This window comes from Bombina bombina, chromosome 3, assembly GCF_027579735.1.
Source record: "Bombina bombina isolate aBomBom1 chromosome 3, aBomBom1.pri, whole genome shotgun sequence".
Taxonomy (NCBI): Eukaryota; Metazoa; Chordata; class Amphibia; order Anura; family Bombinatoridae; genus Bombina; species Bombina bombina.
In genome coordinates this window covers 1,035,025,068-1,035,037,999 of record NC_069501.1, presented here as the reverse complement: position 1 = coordinate 1,035,037,999, position 12,932 = coordinate 1,035,025,068, and the positions used below count along the sequence as shown (strand labels likewise).

General features: G+C 44.5%; 1 protein-coding gene across 1 annotated transcript in view; it reads left to right on the top strand.

The window, feature by feature from the left end:
- LARP4 (La ribonucleoprotein 4) overlaps positions 1-12,932 on the top strand; it is a 447,695-nt gene that overhangs the window by 247,599 nt on the left and 187,164 nt on the right. Inside the window, exon 15 of the mRNA XM_053705530.1 lies at positions 11,370-11,528. Coding sequence (XP_053561505.1) covers positions 11,370-11,528 — 159 coding nt within the window. The remainder of the gene's footprint in view (positions 1-11,369; positions 11,529-12,932) is intronic.

Here is a 12,932-nt window from a genome sequence, read left to right as displayed (position 1 = left end):
TTGTTCCTTCCTTGTGTCCTAATCCTTCTAAGAAGGACCGTCTGTTACATAATCTGGACGTGGTCCGTGCCTTAAAGTTTTACTTACAGGCAACTAAGGATTTCCGTCAATCATCTTCATTATTCATTGTTTATTCTGGAAAGCGTAGGGGTCAGAAAGCTACGGCTACCGCTCTTTCTTTTTGGCTGAGAAATATCATCCGCCTGGCATATGAGACTGCTGGACAGCAGCCTCCTGAAAGAATTACGGCTCATTCTACTAGGGCTGTGGCTTCCACATGGGCCTTTAAAAACGATGCATCTGTTGAACAGATTTGTAAATCTGCGACTTCATACTTTTCCCAAATTTTACAAATTTGATACTTTTGCTTCTTCTGAGGCTGTTTTTGGGAGGAAAGTTCTTCAAGCAGTGGTGCCTTCCGTTTAGGTCTCTGTCTTGTCCCTCCCTTTCATTTGTGTCCTGTAGCTTTGGTATTGTATCCCACAAGTAAGGATGAAATCCGTGGACTCGTCGTATCTTGTAGAAGAAAAGGAAATTTATGCTTACCTGATAAATTGATTTCTTCTACGATACGACGAGTCCACGGCCCTCCCTGTCAATTTAAAACAGATTATATTTTTTATTATTTACAACTTCAGTCACCTCTGCACCTTTTAGCTTTTCCTTTCTCTTCCTATAACCTTCGGTCGAATGACTGGAGGGGAAGGGAGGAGCTATATATACAGCTCTACTGTGGTGGTCTTTGCCACTTCCTGTTAGCAGGAGGATAATATCCCACAAGTATGGATGAAATCCGTGGACTCGTCTTATCGTAGAAGAAATCAATTTATCAGGTAAGCATAAATTTCCTTTCTCCAACATAGGTGTGTCCGGTCCACGGCGTCATCCTTACTTGTGGGATATTCTCTTCCCCAACAGGAAATGGCAAAGAGCCAGCAAAGCTGGTCACATGATCCCTCCTAGGCTCCGCCTACCCCAGTCATTCTCTTTGCCGTTGTACAGGCAACATCTCCACGGAGATGGCTTAGAGTTTTTTAGTGTTTAACTGTAGTTTTTATTATTCAATCAAGAGTTTGTTATTTTAAAATAGTGCTGGTATGTACTATTTACTCTGAAACAGAAAAGAGATGAAGATTTCTGTTTGTATGAGGAAAATTATTTTAGCAACCGTTACTAAAATCCATGGCTGTTCCACACAGGACTGTTGAGAGGAATTAACTTCAGTTGGGGGAACAGTGAGCAGTCTTTTGCTGCTTGAGGTATGACACATTCTAACAAGACGATGTAATGCTGGAAGCTGTCATTTTCCCTATGGGATCCGGTAAGCCATTTTTATTCAGACAGTAAATAAGGGCTTCACAAGGGTTTATTAAGACTGTAGACATTTTCTGGGCTAAATCGATCATATTTACACATATTTAGCCTTGAGGAATCATTTAATCTGGGTATTTTTTGTAAAATAATATCGGCAGGCACTGTTTTAGACACTTTATTCTATAGGGGCTTTCCCTAATCATAGTCAGAGCCTCATTTTCGCGCCGGTATGGCGCACTTGTTTTTGAGAACAGCATGGCATGCAGCTGCATGTGTGTGGAGCTCTGATACATAGAAAAGTCTTTCTGAAGGCATCATTTGGTATCTTATTCCCCTTTGGGCTTGGTTGGGTCTCAGCAAAGCAGATTCCAGGGACTGTAAAGGGGTTAAATATAAAAACGGCTCCGGTTCCGTTATTTTAAGGGTTAAATTTGGTGTGCAATACTTTTAAGGCTTTAAGACACTGTGGTGAAATTTTGGTGAATTTTGAACAATTCCTTCATACTTTTTCGCAATTGCAGTAATAAAGTGTGTTCAGTTTAAAATTTAAAGTGACAGTAACGGTTTTATTTTAAAACGTTTTTTGTGCTTTGTTATCAAGTTTATGCCTGTTTAACATGTCTGAACTACCAGATAGATTGTGTTCTGACTGTGGGGAAGCCAAGGTTCCTTCTCATTTAAATAGATGTGATTTATGTCATAAAAAATTTAGTAAAAATGATGCCCAAGATGATTCCTCAAGTGAGGGGAGTAAGCATGGTACTGCATCATCCCCTCCTTCGTCTACACCAGTCTTGCCCATACAGGAGGCCCCTAGTACATCTAGCGCGCCAATACTCCTTACTATGCAACAATTAACGGCTGTAATGGATAATTCTGTCAAAAACATTTTAGCCAATATGCCCACTTATCAGCGAAAGCGCGACTGCTCTGTTTTAGAAAATACTGAAGAGCATGAGGACGCTGATGATATTGTTTCTGAAGGGCCCCTACACCAGTCTGAGGGGGCCAGGGAGGTTTTGTCTGAGGGAGAAATTTCAGATTCAGGAAAAATTTCTCAACAAGCTGAACCTGATGTGATTACTTTTAAATTTAAGTTGGAACATCTCCGCGCTCTGCTTAAGGAGGTGTTATCCAATTTGGATGATTGTGATTATCTGGTCATTCCAGAAACACTATGTAAAATGGACAAGTTCCTAGAGGCCCCGGGGCCCCCCGAAGCTTTTCCTATATCCAAGCGGGTGGCGTACATTGTTAATAAAGAATGGGACAGGCCCGGTATACCTTTCGTACCTCCCCCCATATTTAAAAAATTGTTTCCTATAGTCGACCCCAGAAAGGACTTATGGCAGACAGTCCCCAAGGTCGAGGGGGCGGTTTCTACTCTAAACAAGCGCGCCACTATACCCATAGAAGATAGTTGTGCTTTCCAAGATCCTATGGATAAAAAATTAGAAGGTTTGCTAAAAAAGATGTTTGTTCAGCAAGGTTACCTTCTACAACCAATTGCATGCATTGTCCCTGTCACTACAGCCGCGTGTTTCTGGTTCGATGAGCTAGAAAAGGCGATTATTAGTAATTCTTCTTCTTATGAGGAGATTATGGACAGAATTCGTGCTCTTAAATTGGCTAATTCTTTCACCCTAGACGCCACCTTGCAATTGGCTAGGTTAGCGGCGAAAAATTCTGGGTTTGCTATTGTGGCGCGCAGAGCGCTTTGGTTAAAATCTTGGTCAGCGGATGCGTCTTCCAAGAACAAATTGCTTGACATTCCTTTCAAGGGGAAAACACTGTTTGGCCCTGACTTGAAAGAGATTATCTCTGATATCACTGGAGGCAAGGGCCACGCCCTTCCTCAGGATAGGTCTTTCAAGGCCAAAAATAAACCTAATTTTCGTCCCTTTCGCAGAAACGGACCAGCCCCAAGTGCTACGTCCTCTAAGCAGGAGGGTAATACTTCTCAAGCCAATCCAGCCTGGAGACCTATGCAAGGCTGGAACAAAGGGAAGCAGGCCAAGAAACCTGCCACTGCTCCCAAGACAGCATGAGATGCGGGCCCCCGATCCGGGACCGGATTTGGTGGGGGGCAGACTCTCTCTCTTCACTCAGGCTTGGGCAAGAGATGTTCTGGATCCTTGGGCGCTAGAAATAGTCTCCCAAGGTTATCTTCTGGAAGTGATTCATCCTGTTCCATTAAGAGAACGAGGGATGGGGTTCTACTCCAATCTGTTCGTAGTTCCCAAAAAAAGAGGGAACGTTCAGACCAATCTTAGATCTCAAGATCCTAAACAAGTTTCTCAAGGTTCCATCATCCAAAATGGAAACCATTCGAACAATCCTTCCATCCAGGAAGGTCAATTCTTGACCACGGTGGATTTAAAGGATGCGTATCTACATATTCCTGTCCACAAGGAACATCATCGGTTCCTAAGGTTCGCATTCCTGGACAAACATTACCAGTTCGTGGCGCTTCCTTTCGGATTAGCCACTGCTCCAAGGATTTTCTCAAAGGTACTAGGGTCCCTTCTGGCGGTGCTAAGACCAAGGGGCATTGCTGTAGTACCTTACTTGGACGACATTCTGATTCAAGCGTCGTCCCTTCCTCAAGCAAAGGCTCACACGGACATAGTCCTGGCCTTTCTCAGATCTCACGGATGGAAAGTGAACGTGGAAAAGAGTTCTCTATCTCCGTCAACGAGGGTTCCCTTCTTGGGAACTATAATAGACTCCTTAGAAATGAGGATTTTTCTGACAGAGACCAGAAAAACAAAACTTCTAAACTCTTGTCGGATACTTCATTCCGTTCCTCTTCCTTCCATAGCGCAGTGCATGGAAGTGATAGGTTTGATGGTAGCGGCAATGGACATAGTTCCTTTTGCGCGCATTCATCTAAGACCATTACAACTGTGTATGCTCAGTCAGTGGAATGGGGACTATACAGACTTGTCTCCGAAGATACAAGTAAATCAGAGGACCAGAGACTCACTCCGTTGGTGGCTGTCCCTGGACAACCTGTCACAAGGGGTGACCTCCCGCAGACCAGAGTGGGTCATTGTCACGACCGACGCCAGTCTGATGGGCCGGGGCGCGGTCTGGGGATCCCTGAAAGCTCAGGGTCTTTGGTCTCGGGAAGAATCTCTTCTACCGATAAATATTCTGGAACTGAGAGCGATATTCAATGCTCTCAAGGCTTGGCCTCAGCTAGCGAGGGCCAAGTTCATACGGTTTCAATCAGACAACATGACGACTGTTGCGTACATCAACCATCAGGGGGAAACAAGGAGTTCCCTGGCGATGGAAGAAGTGACCAGAATCATTCAATGGGCGGAGACTCGCTCCTGCCACCTGTCTGCAATCCACATCCCAGGAGTGGAAAATTGGGAAGCGGATTTTCTGAGTCGTCAGACATTGCATCCGGGGGAGTGGGAACTCCATCCGGAAATCTTTGCCCAAATCACTCAACTGTGGGGCATTCCAGACATGGATCTGATGGCCTCTCGTCAGAACTTCAAGGTTCCTTGCTACGGGTCCAGATCCAGGGATCCCAAGGCGACTCTAGTAGATGCACTAGTAGCACCTTGGACCTTCAAACTAGCCTATGTATTCCCGCCGTTTCCTCTCATCCCCAGGCTGGTAGCCAGGATCAATCAGGAGAGGGCGTCGGTGATCTTGATAGCTCCTGCGTGGCCACGCAGGACTTGGTATGCAGATCTGGTGAATATGTCATCGGCTCCACCATGGAAGCTACCTTTGAGACGAGACCTTCTTGTTCAAGGTCCGTTCGAACATCCGAATCTGGTCCCACTCCAGCTGACTGCTTGGAGATTGAACGCTTGATCTTATCAAAGCGAGGGTTCTCAGATTCTGTTATTGATACTCTTGTTCAGGCCAGAAAGCCTGTAACTAGAAAAATTTACCACAAAATTTGGAAAAAATATATCTGTTGGTGTGAATCTAAAGGATTCCCTTGGGACAAGGTTAAGATTCCTAAGAGTCTATCCTTCCTTCGAGAAGGATTGGAAAAAGGATTATCTGCAAGTTCCTTGATGGGACAGATTTCTGCCTTGTCTGTGTTACTTCACAAAAAGCTGGCAGCTGTGCCAGATGTTCAAGCCTTTGTTCAGGCTCTGGTTAGAATCAAGCCTGTTTACAAACCTTTGACTCCTCCTTGGAGTCTCAACTTAGTTCTTTCAGTTCTTCAGGGGGTTCCGTTTGAACCCTTACATTCCGTTGATATTAAGTTATTATCTTGGAAAGTTTTGTTTTTGGTTGCAATTTCTTCTGCTAGAAGAGTTTCAGAATTATCTGCTCTGCAGTGTTCTCCTCCTTATCTGGTGTTCCATGCAGATAAGGTGGTTTTACGTACTAACCTGGTTTTCTTCCAAAAGTTGTTTCTAACAAAAACATTAACCAGGAGATAGTCGTGCCTTCTCTGTGTCCGAAACCAGTTTCGAAGAAGGAACGTTTGTTACACAATTTGGATGTTGTTCGCGCTCTAAAATTCTATTTAGATGCTACAAAGGATTTTAGACAAACATCTTCCTTGTTTGTTGTTTATTCTGGTAAAAGGAGAGGTCAAAAAGCAACTTCTACCTCTCTCTCTTTTTGGATTAAAAGCATCATCAGATTGGCTTACGAGACTGCCGGACGGCAGCCTCCTGAAAGGATCACAGCTCCTTCCACTAGGGCTGTGGCTTCCACATGGGCCTTCAAGAACGAGGCTTCTGTTGATCAGATATGTAGGGCAGCGACTTGGTCTTCACTGCACTCTTTTACCAAATTTTACAAGTTTGATACTTTTGCTTCTTCTGAGGCTATTTTTGGGAGAAAGGTTTTGCAAGCCGTGGTGCCTTCCATTTAGGTGACCTGATTTGCTCCCTCCCTTCATCCGTGTCCTAAAGCTTTGGTATTGGTTCCCACAAGTAAGGATGACGCCGTGGACCGGACACACCTATGTTGGAGAAAACAGAATTTATGTTTACCTGATAAATTACTTTCTCCAACGGTGTGTCCGGTCCACGGCCCGCCCTGGTTTTTTAATCAGGTCTGATAATTTTTTTTTCTTTAACTACAGTCACCACGGTATCATATGGTTTCTCCTATGCAAATATTCCTCCTTAACGTCGGTCGAATGACTGGGGTAGGCGGAGCCTAGGAGGGATCATGTGACCAGCTTTGCTGGCTCTTTGCCATTTCCTGTTGGGGAAGAGAATATCCCACAAGTAAGGATGACGCCGTGGACCGGACACACCGTTGGAGAAAGTAATTTATCAGGTAAACATAAATTCTGTTTTTTTCTACGCAAGCAGGTGTGCCTAATGCCGCTACCCCTTCTCCGGGGAGGTTACTGCACGGTTCCGCATGGCCATATCTATGGCCCTGGCGCATTTACATCTTCCAGAGGAGCTGTTGCTGAGATACTGTCCGTGTTATGCTAATAGGGGCTTGGGATTGCCTGGGTCAGATCAGCCATCGGAGGAAGCGGTTTCTTCTGAAGCTTAAGGGCCCCAACCCTCGGGTCGGGGTCAATTGCCCTGGGGGAGGCAAGTCTTGCTTTTCGTTATAGACTGGAGCACCTTCGTGTTGTGCTACGGCATGTTGTGGTGGTGCTGGAGGATCCCAGTACTAATAGGTTAAGGGATCCTCTGTCTTCCGTTCCAGACGGCAAGCTGGGTTAGACCTGTCTGGATGAAGTTAATCTCCTGGCCGTCTTCAGTTTTCCTTTCTTATTTGGGTATCTTATTCCAGTTCTGAGCTTTGGAAGAATGGGGTCTCTGATTGGCTGGTCCCGTTGGTGTACCCATTCTTCTTAGGCGTTCAACTGCGGGTGCTGCTCTTCTTTTATGTTATCTGGTAGGATGTATTTTATTTTTAAGAAGATCATGTCTTATGATTTCTCCGTTGGGAAATATATTTCTTCTCTGGAATTTGATACAAGCGATTTTGTGGTCACTTGGGCACTTCCGCGGAAGTCGAATGTTAAGGTGTTAGTACACTGTTATGCCTTTGTATCCTTTTATCAAGTCTTTGTGAGTGTCTCTAATTTTCTGTGGCCTGGTTCAGTTTGGAGTGCCCTATGTAGCAGGCTGGTTCTGATAGGGCGCTATTTCTGTTCCTTTCAGTCTATCATCCATGTGGTGTCGATGTAACCGGCCGACATGGCTAGGTGGTGAGTTGCTATCTTGGATGAGGAGTTTATTATTTTTGGTGTCTCTTCAGATCGAATAATCTTTGATTTTTGCTTAGAGTTTTCATGAAGGGAACCTTCCATGAGTTCCATACATTTTTTGAGGCTCTGCCCATGCAGGGCTTAAACATGGTAGAGGAAGCCTTTGTTCCTAAACGTCATGCTGCTTCTTGTTCTTCCTTTGGGTGGGGCATCAGGGGAATGTATTCAGTCCTCACTGTCCTGTTCCTTGTGAATGGGGGTCCAGGGCGGATCCTTCTAGGGATCAATCTGGGCAATTTTCCTCGTCTTCTATTTGGAGGTTATACTTTAGGAATCCGTTTTTTCCATGATGATGGTTTCTCTTTCTTCGGGTTGAGTTTGATAGGCTTTTTGTCCCCTTCCTGGGGTTGGCTTCGGGTCATCTGTTTCTGGAAGTTGAAGCTTTTTGGTTATTCTACTTCCGGGATCTCGTCTGATCCCATATTTTTTGGGAGATTTACAGTTGGTCTCCCCTTTTTTCCTGGGTCGCCCCTGCTATCTCCAACCAGGGGCTAGGATACATGCTCCTCCTTCAATCCTCAAGCTCTAGGATCCTGAGGATTTTGGAGACTTTTGTTAGCTTCTCTACCCAGTTTCTTAGGATAGCTCAATTGCACCTGAAGCAGGAGGATGTGGGTTGAACCCAGGTAAAGCTCCTGTTTTCTCATCTGTTTTTGTGATTTTGGTGACAGCTAGCATTCCTAAACAGTTTTCTGTTTTCTCATAGTTACTTAGTCTTTGGACTTAGTGGAAATTGTCCCTAGAGCCTTAAGTCCTTCCAGAGTGGCTGTGTGGCCTCACCATTGCCTATCACCCTTTATGTTGGAAGTTGTATCCCGCTGTGGGTGTCCTATGCTCTCTGTGTATGGGACATTTTAGGTAAAGTTAAGTGTCCAAGGTGTCTTGGATATGACTGTGATTGCATTGCCTGTGGTGCAAAGTCTACTCTGGATAGGGGTAACCTAGTGGTTCCTCAGGGGTTATTAAATATCTAAGCCGGCTCCGAGTTTTCGGGTGTCCGGGTTTGTTTGTCCTGTCCTTGACTGGAATTTTGGGGGTCTGTATCCAGATCCCTTAGGACTAATTCGGGACGGCCCAGTTTCCTGGTTCCGGGATGTCTTCTGTTCGTACGGGCGTATTTTTTCTCTTGCTGGGAGATTTAGAATCTTACTGGGCCGGCCTTAGTGACCAGATGGTTTTTCTTTCGGTAATGTCCTTTTTAAGTTGAGCTCGGCTACAGCTTTACTTTTCAGCCCGCTGTAGTAGCCTGATGGTTAGCTTAGCTGTCTAATGAGCGGAAGCTTTTCAGTTTGACACCATCTGCAGCCATTTGCACTTTGTGTGCTTGCAAGCTTAAGTTTTGTCTTCGCTTTCCATCCCTTTGGGGGTGAATTTGACATTCCATAGTATCCACATGGTGCTTGGAGGTACTTTTTTATTTCTCTGTTTAGTGGGATTGTTATCCCTGATTGTGTGCGTTATGTCAGTGTTAAGGGATGGATTTCTTGTGCCATGCCTTTACTGTAGTTCCAGTAGAGGGTCTCCTTTTGGGAGTGCCTTTCGTCCTGAGGAAGGGGGCAGTTTCTGGATTATGGAACCCAAGCTCTTTGTGGGGGCTGGATTCCTCCTTTTTTCCTTCCTGCAGGTCCTGATGATTCGGGGTACCTTTAATTTCTAAGTCTTTCAGACATTATCAGTCACTTTGGTGCTGGGTCCATTGCCGGAGCAAGAGTCAGGTATCTGTTGATCTTAGCTTTGCGGGGGATCCCTACTCGGCAGGTAGTTTTCTCTACCGGGTTCGGTTCCTTCCTTTCCTGTCCCTTATTGGGAAGGGCCTGTCCTGCATGGTTTCTGAGTTCTTTTAAACGAAGGTCCTGTGCGGTTTCCTAGCTAGGGTGGCGACCTGTGGTCGCTACATCCTTATATTGTGGCAGAACGCCTATGGTTTGGAGGAGCATATTCTGGTGCCGTTTGGTTTTTTTCAGCGACTCCCGGGGACAGTTTGTCTTTCAGTTGCTCTATTCTGGGTGCGAGGGAGTGCTCTGTGAGAAGGGATTTTCTTTCCTCCTTAGGTTCTCAGGACATTCTGGGTCCTTTGTTTGCGGTAGAGGGGTCTTTACAAGTCCTCCCTTTGCTTGGTGGGGTCGGCAGGGTCTTTTCATAGGTGCTCTTTTTCATCCTGGTTCACTCTCTTGGAGTTCCTTTTCTTGGTCCTAGTCCCTTTGGGTTCTGAGGGTCTTTTCAGACTCATTAGCTGAGTCTCTGTTCTTCCCTGCTAGGGGAATGTGGATGTTTCCCCTGTCGTTTTATCAGGGGTGAGTTTATTTTGCGGGCTGCATGATTGCGGGACTTCGTCTCATCAGAGGCTTTTGGCTCGGACGAGTCTAATAATCCTGAGCGGTCTCTAGCAAGGGCCTTGCTATTTTTATCTGTTGACAGTTATATCTGCATTTTTCCTTTTTGTTCTTTGGCAATTTTTTCTATCTGGAGTTTTGGGGTTTAGGCTGTGGTGCTCTCAGAAGGGGCCACCTTTTATACCCGCCTTTTTTGCATTCAGTGTCCTCTATAGCTTGGGTATTGTTTTCCCAAAAGTAATGAATGCAGCTGTGGACTTTTCCTGTTTAAGAAGAAAAACTTTATATTATGCTTACCTGATTTTCTTTTCTTCTGACGGGAAGAGTCCACAACTCCCTGCCCACGTTGTTCATAAGGGGCGGCCATCTTTTTTTGTTTCTTCTGGCACCCTTTTCACCCTGATATTTCTCCTACTGTTCCTTGTTCCCTTGGCAGAATGACTGGGGGATGAGAGAAGTGGGGGAGGTATTTAAGCCTTTGGCTGGGGTGTCTGCCTCCTCCTGGTGGCCATGTTCTGAATTCCCAAAAGTAAAGAATGCAGCTGTGGACTCTTCCCGTCGGAAGAAAAGAAAATTATCAGGTAAGCATAATTTTTTTTTCTTCAGCAAAGCCGGATCGGCGATTTCCCCCCCACCCGCAGCTCCTCTGTACTTAGGTCAGCAATGACAAAACCGGCTTCCTCCAATCATGAATCATGTCTTGCACCCCAGAGCGTCCATCTCGTGAGGCCACGCCATGATTGGAGGAAGCCGGTTTCGTCATTGCTGTGCCAAGTACAGCATGAGCAGCAGTGGGAGATTGCCGATCCAGCTATGCTGAAGAAAAAGGTAAATATTTGTAAAAAAAAAAAAAAATACGCTGAATTCATGAATGAAAGTGCCCCTGTTTTTAATAGTATTTTTAAAAACTGGGCACTCATTCATGAAAGTTTACATTCACTTTAAAAATACTTTTACTTAAAAATGCTAACCATCATCTGAGCCTTCAGTGAGTAAAAAATATTTTTGCTGGTGGTGTGTATGTGTTTTCATGTGTATGTGTTTATATGTTGGAAAAATGCCACTGATAGACTTGCTTTACAAAGGGTTGCCGCAAACCTTCAATTTGTAAAAAGAGCAATATCTGCAAAGCAACAATAAAACCAGGTGTACCTGAACATATAGATTTGTAAAGATGAGGAACTCTAGATGTAACATTTACTAGCCCAGTGATGATAAAGTATCGCGCTTAGAGAGGATAAGGCTGAAATTCAAGGGTCCGACCTTCTTTCCCTCACCGTTTTATTCTTTTTTTTTTTTTTTTTTCTTTTTTTTTTTTTTCTTTTTTCCTTCTTACTTTATTCTACTTAAATCCTATCTTTTATTCAGGACATTTGTTTTCAGCTTCCTCAGTGATCACAAGATTATGAGATCTGAGGGCTAACATAGTAGAAATGATAACCCTTTATTTGTCTATTTTATAGTTTTATATTAATTATTTGATTTTCTTTCAGCGCCCCCTGGGTTCAACTGAAGTAGTGACACACACCCCAAAATTTGACTTATTGGCATCTAACTTTCCTCCATTACCCGGAAGTATAGCAAGCACACCAGGAGAACCTGTTCTTGAAAGCAGAATGGCTGATGTTGTTAAAGGACTTTCCAAAGAAAAGGTTTGTTAAGCGATTACGTAAATTAGCTTGTCAATCACTTTTCTTTCTAATGGTAGAGTCCACGAGATCCAATCTTGCATATGGGAGATACATCACCTGGCCACCAGGAGAAGGCAAAGATACCTAAACCAAAGCACTTAACTTTCCTTCCTACTTCATCCTCCTCTCACAGTAGTTCTTTGCCTTGCCTAAGAGATAGACAGAGATAGAGATGATCTGCAGGAATTTCTCAAATATTAACCCTCAATGGATATTTCCTGTAAGATAGTTATGGCTTTCCTGGTTAATCTCATAGTTTGAGTGCATGATTGACAGCCTGAGGTTGCAGGGAAGTTCCTTGGCCTCCTCCTGGTGACGTGTTTTACTCCATTATGTTTTCCCTATACCTGCTTTCTTCCGTAAAGGGATTTGAGATTTGGAATATTTGAACATATCTTTTTCAGGTAAGATCTTTTTCTTTCTTTACCCTGCCCTCTGACAGGATAGTTTCCTGGTACAGGGATCTTATTTTGTGCCATTTACAGGATAGTTTCCTGAAGGGCTTTATAGTCTTTATCAATGGAGATAGTTTCCCTGCAGGAGAGATTCTTACCCTATCTGCTAATATTTACGATAGTTTCCTGATTGTGGGATGTGGGGAGTGACAGGTTTAGGGCTTATTCAGTATGCTGTTTTTAGGACTGTTAAAGGTGGTCTGTTACTTGCTATAGCGCATTCAGAGCTCTTTCTCTCGCGTCTCATCTGCACAGCTCCTACGTCACTGTCTGGCACGTGCTCCTCCCCATTTTTCCTCCTGCATGCCTTTCAGTGATCTACAGTGCGGCTGATTGTTGGATCATCTTTTAGGCTACACTCCGAGACTGGTCTACAGGAGGAGGTGAGATATCCTAACCGGAGCACTTGTGGGCTAATTAGGTTAGCAGCGGATTATTAACTATTGGCTGCTGCAGCTACAGGCTGTCGGGGTACCTTTTTTACAAACTCCCTGAGGATTAAAGGTTTCTCAAGTGCCATAACTGAGGTGTAATGGATCATCTGGGATCTGTGAGTAAGTTAGAGTGAGAGCCTGCTGAGGTACTTCTGACAAAATAAGTGTCTTTTATGTAAGGTTAGCACAGTGTGCTCACCAGTTCAGCTCTGCAATCCCTGTTTACTGAATGTTTTACAGTCTCACTCTACTAATCAAAGTTCTGTAACTACCATTGGGCAGACTTCCCAACCTCTGGTGGCAGGCCCCAGTAATCTGGATTCAGTATTATGCCCATCTGATCATACACATTCCCCAGTGCCTAATCCCAATTTGCAAAACAACTATGTTAGCGCTTCTAACCCATTACCTCAGCAGGGGTACGCTCTCACTGCCTCCAGATTTTAGCACGCAACTTCAATCTCCTGTGGGTAAGC